This window comes from Sciurus carolinensis, chromosome 3, assembly GCF_902686445.1.
Source record: "Sciurus carolinensis chromosome 3, mSciCar1.2, whole genome shotgun sequence".
Lineage (NCBI taxonomy): Eukaryota > Metazoa > Chordata > Mammalia > Rodentia > Sciuridae > Sciurus > Sciurus carolinensis.
Window position 1 is genome coordinate 43,168,449 of NC_062215.1, and position 22,035 is coordinate 43,190,483.

At 34.7% G+C, this 22,035-nt stretch overlaps 1 protein-coding gene and 1 pseudogene across 2 annotated transcripts in view; one reads left to right on the forward strand and one right to left on the reverse strand.

Annotated features, from left to right (window-relative positions):
- Akap10 (A-kinase anchoring protein 10) overlaps positions 1–22,035 on the reverse strand; it is a 71,564-nt gene that overhangs the window by 44,410 nt on the left and 5,119 nt on the right. For both annotated transcript variants that reach the window (XM_047543679.1, XM_047543680.1), the window contains exons 2-4: positions 20,736–20,783; positions 15,410–15,592; positions 9,983–10,540 (exon numbers count right to left, since the gene is read on the reverse strand). In XM_047543679.1, the coding sequence (XP_047399635.1) occupies positions 9,983–10,540; positions 15,410–15,592; positions 20,736–20,783 (789 nt within the window). The remainder of the gene's footprint in view (positions 1–9,982; positions 10,541–15,409; positions 15,593–20,735; positions 20,784–22,035) is intronic.
- LOC124979216 (ubiquitin-conjugating enzyme E2 D3-like) lies at positions 11,176–11,612 on the forward strand (annotated as a pseudogene).

The following is a 22,035-nucleotide window of genomic DNA, read 5'->3' on the forward strand; positions in this document are numbered from 1 at the left end:
GAATCTGGGATTTATAGGTGTGTGCCATAGCACCTGGCTCAAATGCCCCCTTTGAAAATGAAATAAATGTTCAACATCAATAGTATCAGGGAAATGTAAGTCAAAACTACAGTGAAATATCATCTCGCTCCTGTTAGGATGACCATTACAAAAAAGTCAAAAGATAACAAGTACTGATAAGAATATGGAAAAGATTGACCTTGTACACTGTTGGTAGAAATGTAAAATGGTGCAACTGCTATGAAAAATAACATGGAGGTTTCTCAAAAAATAAAAATAAAAACAGGACTACTATATGATCCTGCAATCATGTCTGTATATTCATCTCACATTCACTGCTACATTAGGAAGAGAAAACAATTATAAATTTATATGCACCTCACTCATGCCAGAACAAGTGCTCTACCACTGAGCTACATCTCTAGCTTCAAATTTTCCTCTTAGTACCACTTTTGTTTCATCCCAAAAATTTTAGTATGTTATATTTTCACTTACATTCTGATTTCCACAGCTACAAAATGGATGAATTGATAAATGAAATGCAGTGTATAGCAAATGCACAATGTGGACAATACAGTTAATAACTAATTGTACCCTTGAAAGTTGTTAAGAGAAAAGATTAAATGTTCTCAACACAAGCAAATGGTATGTCAGGTAATGAGAATATTTAATAGCATGATTTTGCCATTCCACGATGTATACATATGTTAAAACATTATGTTTTTTTAAAAACATTTTTAAAATTGTAGATGGACACAATACCTTTATTTTATTTTTTAATGTGGTGCTGAGGATCAAACCCACTGCCTCACACATGGTAGTAGGCAAGTGCTATACTACTAAGCTACATTGGCAGCCCCTCATAACATTATGTTCTACACCATAACTGTATATAATTTTTACCTGTCAATTTTAAAAAGTATTCTTATGTTATTAAAACAAGAATCTACAGAGGGAAAAGAAAAGAAAGTATAAGGTCATGACTAAAAAGCTCAGTGCTGTCTCCAAGCTAAAAAATTATGTAAAAAATTGTTTCTGGGAAGGGGAGTTATTTTGCTTGTAAATTTATCCTATCTATAACCCAGGGCTTGGTGAGAGACACCATTTTTGAAGATTTGGGGGAACTGTTTCCCATTTGCCAGATCTAAAATAATCTAAACTAATTCCATTCTTTTAGCAAACATTTGTTGCATAGCTAGTATGAACAAATTAAGCAGGAAAAACAGACATCTAATTTGCAGAAAACATCTGTAAAAAATTTTAAAAATAAAATATGCTTGTTTCCAACTGCTTGCTTTTCCATTAATTAAAAATAGCTGCCAATCCTGGACAAACACAGTAGGAATTTGTGTAGATACCCTTAAATCTAATTTCAGAAACATAAAACTAGGTTATGCTTTTCTGTGGGATTCAGAAAACTTTAAGTTTTCACATATTAAGGATGTTAATAAATTTTAAAACATTAATAAACATTTAAAACAAAAGCTAATACTTTTTTTTTTTTTTTTTTTTTTTTTTTTGGTACCAGGGACTGAACTCAGAGGCATTTAACCACTAAGTCACATTCCTTTATTGTATGTTATTTAGAGACAGGGTATCTGAGTTGCTTAGGGTCAATAAGTTGCCAAGGCTGTCTTTGAAATGATGATTCTCCTGCCTCAGCCTCCTGAGCTGCTGGGATTGCACGCATGTGCCACTGCACCCAGTAGTTAATACACTTTTTAAAAAATTAACTCATAAAAAAAAAATTAACTCATAAATACTAGGCAAGCTAGGTGCAGACCTGTAGTCTTAGTTAATTGGGAGGCTGAGGCAGGAGGATCACTTGAAAGCAGAAGGTTGAGGCTACACTAGGCAAGAGACCCCCATCTCAAAAAAATAAAAAAATAAAAAAATAAATAGGGGCTGGGGTTGCTGCAGTCAGAGGCAGTATGCACATGTGAGGCACTGTATTCAATCCCCAGCACAATCTAAAAATAAATAAATAAACGTATTGTGTCCAACTAGAATTTAAAAAAAAAAATTTTTTTTAAGAAAACAAAGACCCAATAACAGAATGGAAATGACAAAGGAAAGAATCAGTGAATTTGAGGATAAATGAACAGAAAGCTACAAAGTTGGAGGAAAAAAAATAAGAGTGGAAAAAAAGTAAATACAGCCTTAGGAACCAACCTGTAGAACAATAGTAGAGCTCTAACATTTGATCATTAAAAATTCTAGAAGGAGCAGACAAACACTAGAGTGTCGATTTTTTTTTTTTTTTAAAAGAATGAATGGCTGAAAATTCCCCAAATTTGCCCCAAATCCCCCAAACTTATACAAATGCAAAGTTCAGTAAACCTCAAGTAGGAAGAAACACAAAGAAATTCATATTCATGTTTAAATACCATAACCAAATTGTTGAATACTTAAGAGAGAAAAAAAAAAAAAAAAACTTAAAAGCAAAGTGTTAAATATATAGTAATAATGATTCCAAGATGTAACAAATTAATCACCAGTAACCATGCAGGCCAGAAAACAATGAAACAACTTGTAAAGTGGTTAAAAAGGAAAAGGGAAAAAAAAAGGGCTGGGGATATAACTCAGTTCCTAGAGTGCTTGCCTCCTATGCACAAGGTCCTGGGTTCAATCCCCAGCACCATGCAAAAAATAAATAAATAAAATAATAATAATAATAATAATAATAATAATAATAATAATAATAACCAACCCAGAATTCTCTATCAAATGAAATAACAAGAATGAAAGCAAGGGGCCAGTCATGGTGGTACAAATGGTGGTGCATGCCTGTAATCCTAGCAGTGCAGGAGGCTGAGGCAGGAGAATTTCAAGTTCAAAATTAGCCTCAGCAACCTAGCAAGACCCTAAGCAACTTAGTGAGACCCTGTCTCAAAATAAAAAAATTAAAAGGGTTAGGGATGTGGCTCTACTGAGCCCTCTGGGTTCAATCCCCAGTACCAAGAAAGAAAAGAAATGCTACAGGAAATTCCTGAGATGGCAAAACAACAGAAACAATAAAATGAACTTCAAAGATAAAGGAACAACAACAATAGAAAATAACTGGGTAAATAAAAGACAACCATTTTCCTCCTAGATTCTTTAAACCATGTACCACAGTTGAAAGCAAAAATTGTACCCAGAATTGCTAAAGCAATCCTTCGCAGGAAAAATGAAGCAGGGGGTATTACAATACCTGAACTTCAATAGTAACAAAAACGGCATGGTATTGGTACCAAAATAGACAGGGAGATCAATGGTACAGAATAGAGGACACAGACACAAACCCAAATAAATATAATTTCCTCATACTAGACAAAGGGGCCAAAAATATGCAATAGAGAAAAGATAGCCTCTTCAACAAATGGTGCTGGGAAAATTGGAAATCCATATGCAACAAAATGAAAATAAACCCATATCTCTCACCGTGCACAAAACTAAACTCAAAATGGATTAAGGACCTCGGAATCAGACCAGAGACCCTGCATCTTATAGAAGAAAAAGTAGGTCCAGATCTTCAACATGTCGGCTTAGGACCAGACTTTCTCAACAGGACTCCCATAGCACAAGAAATAAAAGCAAGAATCAACAACTGGGATAGATTCAAACTAAAAAGCTTTCTCTCAGCAAAGGAAACTATCAGCAATGTGAAGAAAGAGCCTACAGAGTGGGAGAAAATCTTTGCCAATCATACTTCAGATAGAGCACTAATCTCCAGAATCTATAAAGAACTCAAAAAACTCAACACCAAGACTACAAATAACCCAATCGACAAATGGTCTAAGGAAATGAACAGACACTTCACAGAAGAAGACCTACAAACAATCAACAAACATATGGAAAAGTGTTCAACATCTCTAGTAATAAAAGAAATGCAAATCAAAACCACTCTAAGATTCCATCTCACCCCAATCAGAATGGCCATTATCAAGAACACAAGCAACAACAGGTGTTGGCGAGGATGTAGGGAAAAAGGTACACTCATACATTGCTGGTGGGGTTGCAAATTAGTGCAACCACTCTGGAAGGCAGTATGGAGATTCCTTAGAAAACTTGGAATGGACCTACCATTTGACCCAGCTATCCCACTCCTTGGCCTATACCCAAAGGACTTAAAATCAGCATACTACAGAGATACAGCCACATCAATGTTCATTGCTGCTCAATTCACCATAGCCAGATTGTGGAACCAACCTAGATGCCCTTCAGTTGATGAATGGATAAAGAAACTGTGGCATATATATATACAATGGAATATTACTCAGCCATAAAGAATGATAAATTTATGGCATTTGCAAGCAAATGGACGAAATTGGAGAATATCATGCTAAGTGAGATAAGCCAATCTCAAAAAACCAAAGGAAGAATGATCTCGCTGATAAGTGGATGATGATACATAATGGGGTGTGGGAGGGGTTAGTTTTAGGGTTAGAGTGAGGGTTAGGGAGGGCGGCAAGAATGGGGGAAGGAAGGACTGTATAGAGGGAAAAGAGGGATGGGAGGGGTGGGGGGAAGGGGAAAAAATAACAGAATGAATCAACCAACATCACCCTATGTAAACGTATGATTACACAAATGGTATGCCTTTACTCTATGTACAAACAGAGAAAGAACATGTATCCCATTTGTTCACAATAAAAAAAAAAAAGCAAAAATTGTAACATTTTATGAAAGACTTTCAATGTATAGTTGACAACTACAAAATATAAATCTATGTGACAGTAAGGTTTCCACATTTCACTGGAATGATAGAATATTAATTTTAAGTATACTGTGCAAAGGCATGCATATTGTAATTTCCAGAGAAGCCACTAAAAGTCTACACAAAGAAATACAATCAAGAACTCAAAAACACCAGGGTGCAGTGGCGTATACCTTTAACCCCAGTGACTCTGGAGGGTGAAGCAGAAGGATCTCAAATTTGAGGCCAGTCTCAGCAACTTATCGAGGCCCTGAGCAACTTAGCAAGACTGTCTCAAAATAAAAATATAAAAAGAGCTGGATATGTAGCTCAATGGTAAAGGGTCCCTGGGTTCAATCCCTAGTATGAAAAAAAAGAGAAAAAAGAAAACTCAATAAACTAAAAAATTCCAAACAATACAAAAGAAAGCAGAAAAGGAGAAATCAAGGAACAGAACAACAAACAAATAATAAACTGGGATACATGAATCCAAACATACTATATTTTATGACCATACTATAATTATATTCACCGATATCAATAATTATGCTGACATATTGTAATATAATCACATTGCAGTAATTATTTAATATAAAGAATTACACTAAAATCTATATTGAACTAATTAAATTTACCAACAAAAAAACCCCACAGAGATTGTCAGAATGACTAAAGTAATACGATCCAACTATATGTTACCTACAAGAAACTCACTTCAAATAAAATTGTAAAGATAGCCCCAAAGTAATGAAAAAAGATAACATATAAATACTAATCAAATGAAAGCTGGAGTTTCTGTGTAAGGCATACAGCAGATATTTCTGACCTCAGAACAAGGAACATTACTATAAAGAAAGTATACCATGATAAAAGAAGCCATTCACCAAGTAAGTAAATAATTCTGAATGTGTATATACCTTACAACAGAGCCTCAAAATACAGGAAACAAAACCAGACTGAATTAAAAGAATTGGAGCCAGACACAGTGGCACACACCTGTAATCAGCTGTTCAGAAGGCTGAAGCAGGAGGAGGATCACAAGTTCAAGGCCAGCCTCAGTAATTTAGCAAGGCCCTAAGCACTGAGCAAAATCCTATCTCAAACTAAAAAGTAAAAAGGGCTGGGGATGTAGCTCAGTGGTAAAGTTCCCCTGGGTTCGATCCCTAGTAGTAATAATAATGATAATAATAATAATAATGAAAATTAAAAGAATTGGAAAAACTCACAATTATAGTTGGAGACGTCAACACACTTCTACCTTCTCTCAGTAATAGAGTAATATGATCGCAAACAAATTATCTGGAAGGATACAGAAAAACTGAATACCATCATCAACCAACTCAATCTGACATTTCCAAACCAGATAAAAGGACTATAAGACAAAGGTAGAAAAATGTTTTAAAAAACCTTTTGAAGTCAAATCCAGCAACAAATAAAAATATACCACAAGCAAGTGGAGTTTATTCTGAGACTACAATACTGATCCAACATTCAAAAATCGATCAATATAATCCAAAATATTAACGGACAAAAGGAAAACCAGTCATATCAAATAACAGAAAAAAGTATGACAAAATTCAACACCCATTTATGATTTAATACAACAATAACTTTCAACAAACTAGCAAGATAAGGAAAGTTCATAAAACTGATAAAGGGCATTTACAAATAGGCTTTAGTTAACCTCCGACTTAATGAGGGAAAACAGAATGCTTTTCCTTCCAGAAAAGAATATCCATTTTCACCACTCCTAAACAACATGGTAATAGATGTCCTAGCTAGTGAACAAGACAAGAAAACAAGACTGAGAGAACAAACAGATTGGAAATGAAGAAATAAAACTCCCCATTCCTATTCAAAGACCACATAATTATCTATACAGAAAAATTCCAAGAAACGTACAAAAAAGGTCCTAGGAATAGTGAGTTTAGTAAGTCATAGAATACAAAGACAACATAAAACAAAAATCAATTGTTTTATATGCTAGCCATGAAAAATTTGAAACACAATTTTTAATACACTATCATTCAAAATAGCACCAAAAAGAAAAAGAGAGAAATACTTAAGATATAATTCTAACAAAGTATGAAGGCTCCATATGTTGAAACTATACAAAGGTGATGAAAAGAAGTCAAAGGCCTAGGTAAATGGAGATACATAGCATGTTCATGGATTGTACTCTTTGACATATTTAACACATAAATTCTTCCCAAACTGAATTATAGATTGAACACAATTTTAACAAAATTCCAGCAGAGGTTTTTTTTTTTTTTTTGGAAGATGTAGACAAGTTAATTCTAAAATTTATAATGGGGAGGACTAGAACAGTCCAAATAATTTTAGAAAAAGAACAAAGTTTGGGGACTCAGAGGCCTACACCAATGTGGCCAAGGTGCAAAGGCAATTTAATGCAGTAAGAGTATTCTTTTAATAAATGGTGTTGGAGGGCTGGGGATATAGCTCAGTTGGTAGAGTGCTTGTCTCACAAGCAAAGGCCCTTGGATTCAAACCTCAGCACTGCAAATAAATAAATAAATAGTGTTGGAACAACTGAACATTCATTTGTCAAAATAAACATAAAACATAAACCTTGACGTAACCATAACACATTATACAATATTAACTCAAAAAGAATCATATATAAAAATGTAAAGGGTAAAGCCAAAATACTTTTATAAGAAAACATGGGGAGAAAATCTTTATGACCTCTCATTAGGCAAAGGGCTCTTACATATGATTCCAAAAGCACATCTATAAAAGAAAAAGTTGGTAAGATAGACTTAGTCAAAAGTTATTCTGCTCTGAGAAAATCACTTAAAAGAATGAAAAGTCAAACTGAAATGCTTACATGGAAGTAAACATTTGCAAATCACATTAAAAAATTACAACCAGAATATCTGAAACTCTCAAATTTCAACAATGAAACAGACCACCCAATAAACTATGGGAAAGATGTGAACAATTCACCAAAGAACATGGATAAGAAACACAAAAAAATACTCCACACATCATCAGCCGTTAGAGAAATGCAAAGTAAAACCACAATGAGATGCTACTACATATCTATTAGAATGGTTTAAAAAAAACACAATAAACAAAACACTGACAATATCATGTGCTGGTTAAGATAAGAAGCAATAGTAACTCTCACACATTGCTGCTAAGAATGCAAAATGGTACTTTCTGTAAAACAGTCTAGCAGTAGATTTAATTATTATATAATTAGATTTAATTATTATATAATTAAATATACACTTAGTAGCATATATAATCTAGCAAATCCACTGCCAGACATTTACCCTACAGAAATAAAAACTATGTCTACACAAAAACCTGTACACAAATGGTTACATCAGTTCTATTTAAAATCATCAACAACTGAAACAATCTAAATGTCCTCCAGTAGATCAATGAAGTATACCCATACAAAGGGATACTACTTGGAAATAAAAAGAAATGAACTATTGATATAATCAACAATATGGATGAATTTCAAAGCTATCTTGCTGAGTGGGGAAAAAAACTCAAAGGTTAACATTCTGAATAAATTTTGTTCATTTAAAAAATAACTTCAGATAGTCAAAGCTTTCTAGATTTTGTAGGAATCAGTACAAATTCAGATAGAAAAAGGTGCAAGGCAAGGCATTCACTTAAGGGGGAAAAAAAATGGCTCAATCTCCAAAGACCTGGAATTTTCACTTTAAAGGGCAACTGCCCAGGGCCCAAACAAGGGAAATTAGACAAACGGTGTGTCTAAAGCCAGAAGTTCAAGGGGCAACATCTATGGTGGATCAACTAAGGAGGGGAATAAAAGACCTCTCAGAGTGTGCTGATGCCAGAGGAAAAAACTAGAAAAATCTTTTGACAATTCCTGACCACAAGACTACTTCTGGGTTTAGGGCCTGAAAAACCCAAATAAACTGTTTTAAGTAGTACCAGAAAGGTAGTGAGGCAGGCCCCAAGTGCATGACAAAAGCAAAAGCAAATACACCTGAAAACTTCATTTACACAGAGTATTTAAATGCCCACAGGTAAAGGCTCATGAAAGTCAGTTAAGCTCAATTGGTTAGAGAATGGTGGCAGAACGTCATGAAACAAGTTCATAGCTAAAAATCACTTAAATCACACCACACCAAGAATGTGAATCTGGGGCTGGGGAGGTAGCTCAGTCAGTAGAGTGCTTGCCTTGCAAGCACAAGGCCCTGGGTTCGATCCCCAGCACCGCAAAAAAAAAAAAAAAAAAAAAAAGAATGTGAATCTGAAGAAACAAATGTTAAATCAGATTCATAAAAGCAACAGACAATGGAATTATCAGACAATGAATATATGTTCAATGAAGTTATTTATTTTTGATGGTGCTGTGTTTACCCAGAGCCTTCCTCAAGCTAGGCAAGATCTCTATCATCTATCACTAAGCTACCGTCCCGGCCCTACGTTTAATAAAATTAAGGAAGTAAAAGACAGGATTCAGAGGTAGGATGAAGGGTAAAAGGTACAAGAAACTATGAAAAACAATCAAACACAATTGAAGAAAATAAAAGCATTTCTAGAAATGAAGAATTCAATCATTTTACAATGAAGATAACATGCTAAAGTTGATTCAGTAACAAAGAACCAACTTTAGGGAATCAATGAACCCATAAAGAAGCCACCAACCCTTTGAGAAACAAGGAACAGATAAGATGAAAGAGAAGAGAAAAACATGGAGTTTGTGTAATGGGAATTCCAGGAAGTAATAACTAAGGAATAAGAATGTGCAGTTTCTAAACTACTAGAAAACAGGAGAGAAGACATGAGAAGGGAAGAGAAAGTAAGGGGTGCTGTTTGTCAAAATGCCTGGGTTCTAATTCCAGTTCCTCACTTACTGTACAACCCAGGGCAAGTTACTTAACCTTTGAGTCATGGTTTTCTCCCTTGTAAAACAGATAATAATTCCTACTTCATACAGGTGTTGTGGCTATTAAATGAAATCCAAATATACACTTAGCACAGAATTTCAATACATATCTGGCAGTACCTGCTAACAATTAAAAAAATATATATATAAAAACTTGGTCTGCAAAGTGCAGTAAAATAGATGGAGACAGAAGATGGATAATGGTTTGATTTCCAACTCTCTTAAAGGATGCAATGACTCTAGATATCCCTCCTGCTCCTTTTTTATACACTGGTCTGACTCCACTCCGCTCTCCAAATCATCCCAAATTTGCAAACAGTTAGAAGATACTATTCTAATTCTTTTATTTCTCATCTTAAGTTCTGCTTTGTGAATTAAAAACAGAAACAAGAAAATCACATACTTACTTTTCATTAGTTTTCCTGACAATTCTTTTAGTGGAGAAGACGGACTATTTCTACTGGCTGTTATAAGTCTGGTGGAGGATTCTTGAGTGTCCATGGAAACTTGACTAGTTCCTGCTCTGGCCATTTCAAGGTGGAGAGAATGGGCACTGTCACATTCCTGGGAAAGCAGCAAGTGGTTCTGAGTGTTGTTAGTTCTATTATTCAGGTTAATTCCTTCTGATTGAGTCATAAGCAACTGGGCTGAGCTAGAACCCTCCAATCTCTTGTCAAGGGACTCAGTTACAAAAGATGTCGTAGTTTCCTGCTTTTTTGATGGAGAGACAGGCTCAGCCAGAGAGCTCTGCTTCACTGTGTTCAGACTGTGTGCTCTTATTCGGGACCAAGTTGTAGAATGAAAACTTTCAGCTTCTAACCAAAATTTAACCAAATGTTCCATTCTCCGAAGTTCCATGAATTGAATGAAATATGGGAGGACAACAGTGTCACGCAAGACTTGTTCAAGGGTTTTGGAAAGACTTGATTTGGTCTCTTGAGTCTGGTAGTCCAGACAAGATCTGCCTAAAAGAAGTAAAAAAAAAATCAAGTTAGGTAACAAATAAATTCACAAAGAAAGATTATTCAATCACTTTAGCACAATGATACTTGAGGGTTCTTGAATAAATTATTTTCCAGCAACCACAATGAATGAACTATAGATACTATGATTTTGGTTTATAAACAAAGAGAAAAATAACTATCCAAAACTCATTTAAATTACAGAAAAGCACTTTGTTACTTAGTCCTCATTATCTCCTGCTGGTGTTAATTCAAACCATGTAAATTCTTAAAAGAAAAAAATAATTTTATGATGTGAATAATCTATGATACCAGTCGCAAAGAAAAAGGGTCAATAAAAAGTGCTAATAAACTTATTTAAAAGTGTTTTCTGACCTCATTAAAACCCCAGAAAATAGGGCTGGGGAGATAGCTCAGCTGGTAGAGTGCTTGCCTTGCAAGCACAAGGCCCTGAGTTCGATCTCCAGTACCGCAAAAAAAAAAAAAAAACAAACCCAGAAAATGTCTGGTAAAGCACTTGCCTAGCTTGAGTGAGGTACTAGGTTTGATCCTCAGCACCACATAAAAATAAATAAAATAAAGGTACTGTGTCCATCTACAACTAAAAAACATATTAAAAAAAAAAAAAAAAACAGACTATGGTGCTGAAACAGATTAATAAGTCACTTAGTGACCTGACCCATGATCCTCCAGGGCAATGTTCTGCAGGTCCAGGTGGGCATGATATGTTTCACTGGCAAGCCACAATTATGGGACCTAACGACAGCCCATATCAAGGTGGTGTATTCTTTTTGACAATTCATTTTCCTACAGACTAGCCCTTCAAACCACCTGAGGGTACATTTACAACAAGAATTTGTTATATAAATATTAACAGTAATGGCAGCATTTGTCTCAATATTCTAAGATCACAATGGTCTCCTGTTTAAACTATTCTAAAGGTCTTTTATCCATTTGTTCACTGCTATGTGATCCAAACCCAATGACCCTTTCGTGCCAGAGACTGCACAAATGTATAAAACAGAGATAAGTACAGCAGAATATCTCAGAATGGACTCAGAAGTATGCCATGTGATGCTACCTTAAAGTCAGAATAACCTGCATTATAGCTGGAATAAACTTTAAATTACTGTTCCTTTTTTGATTTTCTTATCCGGAGGCTCCCCTATCAGACCTCATCTTTTCTAATTTTATTTTTTGTCTACCTCCCTCCATTCATTCACATGATCATCTGAGAAGACTTGAGTCCTTCCAGCTCTGGACAATAACTGATCTTAGAAACTGTAAAGTAGTTATAAGAGAATAGTTACCCAAGATTCAGAATTATTTTTAAAAATGGAGCACGTGTACTATGTGGCCAATGTCTTTACTCTAACTTGGTTATAAGACTAAACCTTTCCTCACTGTTCTAACATGCTTAAGAAATCACCTGAGGGGGAGAGAGAGATGGATGCTCAGTAGTCACATCAAAGGAAGCAAAATTATTCTAGCAGCATCCGTTTTATTTAAACCTTCCACTGTTAGAGATTTGAGGTTACATGATACGCTTTATGCTCATAACTGATATGGCTGGACAAATGGTATTGAATTTATAGCATCAGCAGAACAGAAAATGTGATGTATTTTATGCATGTCAATAAAGGAATGACCTGTTCTTGTTCTACAGAGAATGGAAATTGGAAGTCAAACACCCTTTGTATTCCAAAATAGGGTCTCAAAACATTTTGTATTTTCCTTTAAATTGTTAGGAGGCTTGGAGCTATTAGTTAATCTATCTCTCAATACGCTGTTTAATGTAGCACTGAATAAATGATGCAAGTTGTCAATGGATGAAATTAATAGCTCTGCTGGCAATTGACTTTTCTTCAATAAAGTTGCATAAACAAAAAAAAAAAAAAAAGTAATATAAGATGACATTTTTGCCTGTCAAACTGGAAGATGTTTTTTCAATAAATAAATAAATAAATAAGTAAGTACTATCAAAGGCAAAGGGACATAGGGAACACTCTCATGTACTGGGGATGAGAATATAAACTGGCAAAATCTTTTTAGGGGAGCATTCGGGAACACACAATAAAACCTTAGGAAACTACAAGAATTTTCTATTAAATGACTCTACTTACGAGCACTTATCCTGAAGAAAAATTGTGAATGTGTGAATACAGCTATAAAGATGTTAAGAACTCTTCACATTACTTGTAAGAGTAGCTTTGGGATCTTACCACAAAGAATAAAACTAAATTTAATAAAAGATACATTTTTCTTACTTTGTATTTAGTTAAATTTAGGTTATCATTATAACCACAAGCCAATTATTAGGATAAATGAGAAAGTAAAAAAAATTTTGGACCTTCACACCATGATCATAGAGTCATTTTCATAAAATTACCTGAGGGTTTCATTAAATTTTCCTTAATCTGTTGGTATTTAAATCTTCCTCCTTGGAAGCACTTCATGTGCCATCATCCTAAATGTTAACTAGTCAATGTTAACTGTCAACATTAACTAATCCATCTTTGATAGTATCATCCTGATATTTTGTAAGACTTAAAATTTTAATTAAACTCTAAGATAATGGTAAATTCACACAGATTTGTGAGAAATAATATAAAAAATCCCTTGTAGGGCTGAGACTGTAGCCCAGAAGCACATTGCTTACCCAGCATGTGCAAGGCCTGGGTTCTATCCCAATCAAGGAAGAGAGGGAGGGAGGAAAAAGAAGAAAGGAAGAGCCCTTGAATCTCTGAATTTTCACCTCAGTAGTATCTTGGAAAACTATAGTACAATATTATACAATGATGCTCACAATGATAGAATCCACCAATTTTATTCCAAATTTCCTCAATTTTACTTATATTTATTTGTGTATATTTAGTTCTACGTTATTTTATCATGTGTAGATACATGCATTCACTGCCAAGACATTAAAGTATCAATACCACAAGGATTTCTCATGCTGCCCATTCATAACCATACTCACCTAGCCTCCTTACCTCCCCCATCACTAAGAACTGGCAGACATTAATTTCTTCATTTTTCTAATTTTATCAGTTCAAGAATGCTATGCAAATGTAATTCTGCCATATTACTGTAACAGTGGTCCATTTTATGCTTTGAATATAGCCCTTGCTGTCCTGCCACTGCAACTGATTTTTAAAATGAACATGTTTCCCTCTCTCCCTCTTCCTAATCTCAGGGGAAACAGGATTACCTTCTTCACCATCCTAGGCAGTTATCTGTTCTTGAGCACACACCCACCATTGGAATGAAATAATCCAGACTTTGGGGAAGGTACCAGAAGATCTCAGAAAAGACTATTTCCCAAATTAGCAAGTGAATTACAACTTCAATAGAGGCCATGTGAAATGTAGCCTGTGAATCACCTCTTTAAAAGCCCCCTGTTCCTACTCATGTGCAGAATCACAGCCTTTGGGACAGGAGTTCCCTGTATTTCTCCCTTGCTAGCAAAGCAATAAAACTTCTTTTTCCTTTTTCTTAAAAACTTGTCTTTATTTTTGGATTGGCATCAGGGACAAGGATCAAGCTTTCAGTAACATTCCTTTTATGATTGGCTTTCGTCTCTTTCCACAATTCCTTTGAAATTCATCCCTGTTGTGTTTATAGTTTATTTCTTTTTATTTATAAGTAGTATTCTGTGGTATGAATTTACCAGGTCATTCAGCTGCTGAAGGACATTCACTTTATCACTAGTAAGCTGCCATAAACATTTGTGTACAGACTGTTGTGTAAACATAAAATTTTCATTTCTCTTAGATAAGTGTCTAAAAGTGCAATTACTGAGTCATATGGTAATTCTATGTTTAGTTTTACAAGAAACTGTCACACTGCTTTCCAGAGTGACTATACCATTTTACATTCCCACCAACAATTCGTCCAGTAAAACTTATAATTTTACTTTGTGACCAATAAGCATTTTGTTTGTAGTGCATTGTTGAGTGTAACCCAGAGAGGTCAAACATCCTAGGTTGAGTATATACAATAGTAAGCAAAGAGATGTCAAAAGAGGGAATAATTTCATTAGAAGTCAATTAATTCATTTATGGATTTTTTTTCTATTTATGACAACATGCAATTTTTGTAAGTGAAGAAGTTTTGAGTAACAAATACTCAGAAAACAAGGATCTCCTACACATCTCTTTGTGGAGGACATTTTTATTAACATAACAGGGATCTTTACCATATGTACTACTATGTGACCTGTTTTCGCTTTAACGCATCTTAGATATTCTTCTTTCTTAGACTTTTAAATGGCTACACTGTATTCCAGGGTATGAGTATATCAAATGTGATTACTTCTGTCTTAACAGGATCTATATGTTGTTCCTAATCTTGTGTTATCATGAACAACACTACTACAAATAACCTTACACATACATACAGATTTTTGTGCTTCTGTGTGAGCATAGCTAAGGGCCAGGTTTTACAAAGAAGTGTTGCCTATATGGCACACATATTTTATATTTTGACAAACACTATCAAACAGATTGCTTTCCAAAAAGTGTTCACCAATTTAGATCATCACTAAATAAGAATGGTTATTTCCCTGCTTCTTCACTAATATTCAAATGACCAAACCTTAAATATATGCTAATGTGTTTGAACTCATTATTTTAATTTAGATTTCCCTCAATATTACTAAAATAAGGCATCTTTTTTATGTATTTAGTGTTCAAATGTACTTCTGGAAACTGCTCATTTCTGTACTGGTCATGTTTTTTTACATTTTGGTTTAAAAACATTTTTTTCAAAGTCCCTTGCAATTATATTGTTCAGTATACTGTAACAGGAGTTTCACATATGTACTGAAGTCCTTTCTTTATCAGCAGTCAACGAACAGTGATAGCCACTTACCTAAGTCCCCAAAATGAGCAGCCTCCATGTGACTTGGCTGTTTCTTAAGTGTAGCTGTCCTGCTACTTGAAAAAGAATCCATGTTGGCAGAAATGGCATTGATTGCAACATGACTTGGTCCTGCAGCCTCCAGCAAGGCATGATTTTTAGTGCTTTTTTGTGGGGAATGTACAGATACTGAAGCTGTAATAATAATAATAATAAAAAGTTGTTAACTAAGCACTATATGATAATCTAAAACTCTTCAGATTACTTTCAGAAAGTTTTAAAAATTAAGTTTTATGGGCTGGGGTTGTGGCTCAGTGCTTGCCTAGCACGTGTGAGGCACTAGGTTAAATTCTCAGCACCACATAAAAAAATAAAGAAAGATACCATGTGCATCTACAACTAAAATTAAAAAAAAAATAAGTTTCATAAAACACTTTGCTAAAGCAGCATACTCAACAAAAAATACATAAGATGAAAGATAACTAAAAAAATAGCAGAAAATGGAAAGAATAACACAATATTATTTATAACTCTCAAAATACTGTACTTAACATGAATAAGAGAAATACTTCTTTGAAAACTTCGTCTATGAAGAACAGAAAGTACCAAAACCAGAAAGCATTCTGAAATATGGACCCTTTCAATTTCTTAATCCTTGCTTCAGTAGCAAAACTAAAATTATAAAATCAATACTGGGTGGGGGAACTGAAGAAATAATCAAAATAATCTTTAGAATTTTTTTTTTAGTCAAGTAACAAGATTTCCTCATCTGATAAAATACACTGATGATTAAAGTTCAAAAATGAAGCACACTGGGCTGGGGATATAGCTCAGTTGGTAGAGTGCTTGCCTCCCATGCACAAGGCCCCAGGTTCAATCTCCAGCACACAAAAAAACAAGAAGCACACTTAAAATTTACAAAACGTGAGATGGAAGTAAAGTTCAGTGGTAGAATGGTTGCCAAGCATGTGTGCGGCCTGGATTCAATCCCCAGTAACACAAAAAAATTTACAAAATAGATTTTGTTTAGTAGTCTGAAGAAATACTAGTATCATCCTTTTGACTTCAGAATAAAGAAGTTAGTTACCAATGCACTAATAGGAAATAACTCAACATTACAAAACTGTCAAAGTACAGACAAATTAAGATTCTACCTATCCTGTGTATTCCACAGAACTATCAATGACTCTTATGAAAGGTTTTTAGAAGTTTTGCTTTCTTGCTAAAACAAGGAGAAAAATGATAAAGGTCACTTAACATTCTCTGCCTCAAGATAAATGCTCTCAGTAATTAAAGATGTTTATCTCCTGATACCTGTGTAAATGCTCTTGATTTCAGCAATAATCTCAGAAGCAAAATCTGAGTAATGAAGTATGTATGAAGAATACATACTACTGGGGCTGGAGTTGTGGCTCAGTGGTAGAGCACTTGTCTAGCATGAGTGAGGCACTGGGTTGGATTCTCAGCACCACAAATAAATAAATGAATAAAATAAAGGTTTATCAACATATAAAAAATATTTTTAAAAAAGAATACATACTACTATAATTCAGTGGATGGCTCCTTGGGATGTGTTTATAGGATAAAATATTTTAAAATATGTATCTCTATACCTGTTTAACAGGCATTTAAATTTATCAGTCATTCAATAAGACTTTTGGGAATTATGAAATGGAGAGTAAATGTCTTCAAACTATTTGCCTAACTTTAGAAGAAAACTTTATTTTTATTGAAGGGAGCAAAATCATTTTAGCAAGCTTATAAACAATAGTTTTCTTATATAGACAATAAGTTGCAAGTAACAGGGTTGGGGTTGTGGCTCAGTGGTAGAGCGCTTGCCTAGCACATGTGAGACACTGGGTTCCATCCTCAGCACCACATAAAAACAAAGTTTTTTAAAAAGTGCTTTTAAAAAAATAAGTTACAAGTAAGATTCCATGGGAAAAGTCAGACTTCTGTTTCTTAATTAGATGTCTATGATAATGTAATACGCTACTAATTCACTTGTGCAAGGCTTCTGCCACCCTTAACTTGTTAGAACTAGTACCTCTTATTTATCTGCTCCTTCCTGATATTCCATCTTACTTCAATCTCCATGGTACTATACTCCCTAATTTTCTATCTGTTCATCCTTCTCATTGTTTGAGAATACATTTATTAAATGTCCACTGTGTCAGAAATAGTCTTCTTCCTTAACTTCTGGTCCTCCTAAGGCTGTTTTTTAATTCTTTTTGCTAGACAGCGCATTTATTCTTAAACCTCCAATTATTACGACAACAACAGTTTTTACACTTTTCCTTAAGTTGTAAACTTTTTCTTCCCCTAAATAAACTTAATAAAATACAGACCCTGATATGTCTGCAAAATGGACAGAACCAGAGTAATTCTGTCTGATTCAAGGGAAAAACAGTCTTCCTCATGCCTCACTACGGACACCTCTGTAGAACAGCTGGAGAATCCCTGACTTCTACCTCAGACCTATTCTTTAACCTGAACTCCAGTTTTGTATCTACAATCATTTACTATTAGATATTCCCACTTAAGTTTGCCATTTCAAGCTCAATTCTTCCAAATACCAAACTTATCACATGTTCTTCTAAACTAATTCGCCTTCCTAATTTCCTGATCTCTGTTCAATCTACCAGTCTCTGGTTCTCAAAATCAGTTTCGCCCCTTGGTTTTTCTTTGTTTTTGTTTTTGTTTTTGGTTTTGTTTTGGGGTTAGAATTCAGGGGCACTTAACAACTAAGCCACATCTCCAGCCCTTTTTTTGTATTTTATTTAGAGACAGGGTCTCCCTGCTTAGAGCCTCACTAAGTTGCTGAGGCTGGCTTTGAACCTTAGATCCTCCTGCCTCAGCCTCCCAAACTGCTGGGATTACAGGCATGCACCAACACACCCAGTTTCATGGTCCCATTTCACAGTATCCATTTACTTGCCAATATCTGTACCTTTTCCTTCAAGATGTTTAAATATCTACTTACCTGTTCATTTTCAACTGCACCCTTAGTACTGGTCCTCCTATATTACAAAAGAACTTCTAAGGTCTCTATCCTACATAACCTTTGCAGATTGAACTTTTATAAACACTGTTAAGTACATCAGTATCCTGCTCAAAAACCACAGTAGCTCCATTTTCTCTGTCTCCACTTTCTTTTCTGGAAGTTAAGGACCCTCTATAATGTCATCTCAATCTTTCTGTAACCATTTCCCTTTACTTACCTGAAGCTCCCCGTGAATAATATACAATCAAAGAAATAAAACACTAGGCTGGCAGGGAGAAGAAAAAAATCATCTTTCATTTCCATGAACTTTCCCCTCAACTTCATAAATCATTTATTAATTGCAAATTCATCTGAACTCCTTGCAATACTTCACTTAATTTGACTAATTCAATACTGAGGGACTACTATGCTAGAACTAGATAATAGTTGCAAATGGAGAACCTACTATATATTATTAGGCACTGTATTGGTTTGGTTTCTCTATGAACACTTTCTTTTAAGGGGAGGACAATATTTTATTTACCTCGCATAATAATCCAGCAATCCCTATTTTAAAGGTGAAGACACAAAAGTAAAAAGGTTAAATAGTGTGCCCTAGGACTATGAGCTAGTAAAGAGCCATTTCAACAGGCAGGACTTAAACCATAGGTCTGTTAGAGTCTCTAACCTTTTATTAAAAAGTTAGACCCTAAAATTACTTGTGTGTACAACATATGTAAATTAGTAACTCGAAAGCACATATCACTCTAAATACTAAAACTGAACATATAATTTTCCAGTTTTCTTCTGTTAAGCAAGCCAGAAAGGTAGCCATTAACCTTAAGTCTCCCTCTCCTTCATACCTCATATTTAATCAATAACAAATTTCTATTCATTTTAGCTCCTAATTTTTTTTCAACTCTGTCCATATCTTTCTATTCCATCACTACCAATCTAGCCCAAGTTATCTGTGGAATTATTGATTAATGTTCCTCTCCTCTACCAATCTGTATTTTCATTAAGGATAAGTCTTTATTATTCACTGCCATAGCTAAGGTTTTTGTCTAATCACTAGAACAGAAAGCATATTCCATAAACAGTAGCTATTATTATTTTGCTTTATTTGCTATTGTTCTGAGACTAAGTTTGTCGTTCTAATCAGACTGCAAACTTCTTGGAAGGGTATCTCCCATACTACTTTTGTATTATTTTAAGATTAAGTCAGTGACTACAAAGCACAGACTATGCATTACAACATAAAATGAGCTTAGAAATTTTTAGCCTAGATTTAAAATTTAGAGATCTCAAAATGGCTAGACCAATCCCCTCATTCTACAAATGAGAAATCTGATGAAAGTTACATGACTTCCCAAGGTCAGAATGTCAATGGCAAAGTCTGGTATAGAAGACTGGTGTTCTGAGTTCCTGAAATATCAAAGTTCCTTCCTTCCACACAATCAGATCTAGTCTTCACAAGCTGCTGCTGGCTAAGGACTTTCAGCCTTTATCAGTGCCAATCAAATTTGGCTTAAAAAAAGGCAGTCTGAACTATTGTGGGATTCAACTGGCTTTAAATTATCAGAAATAGACAACAAAGCTAATCTTGCAAAACTCATAATAAATTACAATTATTCTCCCTGGCAAATTGAACATAACATGATAAACATTCAATGTCAATCACAACAGATAAAAAACAGATTAAAAAAAAAACTAAATGTAGCAATCTACAGATTTGATGTAATTAAGTTACATTTATGAAATTTATATCTAGTGAATATGGAAATAATTTCCATTGTAATTTTCCCATTCCAATCTCTATACACTGGACATAATGAAATAAGTCAAAAACACAGCAGAGATTATAATCTTAAAAAAAAAAAAGCACACTCTAACCTATAAATAAGGATGATATATTGAGAACAAAGTTGTCCAAATAAATTTTAAAATAAGGCAATTCAGTAAAAGTAATAAAGAAGTAAAAACAGCAATCAGTCACATTTCTGAATAAACAGAAAACCAAGCCTTAGAAATGGGAGTGGTTTCCCTCAGCTGTCAAGACTGTTCAAGTGAGTAGCCTTTGTTTTGTTTCAGTAAGTAAAGATAGATAATCACTTGTTCGGGAACAATCAAATGTGTGATGAATGAGGAGGGTAATGGTTCACTAGTGCAGCCACCAAGTGCTCAGTAAAAGCCTATCTTCTGATAGTATTAAGGAGTTACAGGTTAAAGAGGGAAATAAGTCACAATCATAAATAATTTAAAAATAAGGCAGAAATGATTAATGCCAAAAGAAGGGAGAACATAACAGGATTAAGAGCTCATAAATGCGAAGCATATCACTTTGGATGAACTCACCTTTAATGGACTTGACATCAGAAGTCTTCTCTTGTTCTTTGCCTTTCACTAGAAGACAAAAGTACATCATAACCAACCTCTGACCTCTGCAAAGAGATCGATTCTATACATTGCAAAAATCAGAGAAGCTTTATTCTAACACATGAGTATTCAAAGTTCCAGAAAAATGGACTAACGGCCTAGGAGCAGGATGGGGTGGGACAGCTGTCAGGGAATGTTTCTCTAAGAAGGTGACCTTTAAACAGCATTCAATCAAAAAACATGGGTTGTATACCGGGAGACCATGTGGTCACAACACCTGTGTTCAAATTCTGCCTCTCCCACTTATTAACCACGGACGAGATACTTTACTTCAATGGGTCTTAATCTCCCTGATGAATAAAAAATAGGTCAATAATAAAACCTACCTTAGCTGATGAAAAAATAAACACTTGTAAAGGTCATCTGAAGAGTAACAGTAAATTTAGGATAAATGTTAACTAGTATTATTACCACATGCCATCCACTGTACTGGCTACTATAAGCATAGTAAAGAAAAGATTTCTTTGGTAGTATATCATATCTTACTTTTTCTGTATCCCCCCCATACTACTCAAAGGCCAACATTCTAAACTTACAAACATTCTAAACCTCTTAACACTTAAGGACTAACAAGTTGTCTCCAAAATGATCATATAATTTTCCCTCTATTACACAAAACAGTAAAAAATTCTACTGCAGATAAACTAACAATATAACATCCAAGAAAGGAAGTTAAGCCAAGTGTGAACTCCATTACAGGATCTGAAGACTATTTTTAACCACCTTCACTTTTCTTGTTTTTCTTTCAACAATAAAGGGTCTTTAAACCCACCATGAAAAGATTATCAAAATAAGAAATCCCAGAATGTGCCCACCTCTCTACTTGTGCTCAAAAATATTAAAAGTTTAAGTGCTTATAGGAAGTAACTCTCAGAGTACCTCACTGAAGTCTTAATCCAGTAACTATTTGAGTGCCTAACATGTGCCAGATTCTCTTCTTTCTCAGAAAAGGCAGTGATCCTGCCATTAAGAAATCTACCTGCAAGTGTGTGGAGACCAGCATGGATAAAATAAGAGCATCTCAGGTACTGATCACTACTCTCAGGAAGATAAACTAAGGAAATGCAGAATAACCAAGGGAGAGTTCCATCTACCAACCAAATCTCTTGCTTGAAACATTAACTTGTCTAGGCTTCTGTTACACTCCACTCTCCTAGTTTTCTAGTCATTTTTCAGTTCTTATCCCTTGCTGGCCTCTTCTCCTTTGCCCATTGGGAGT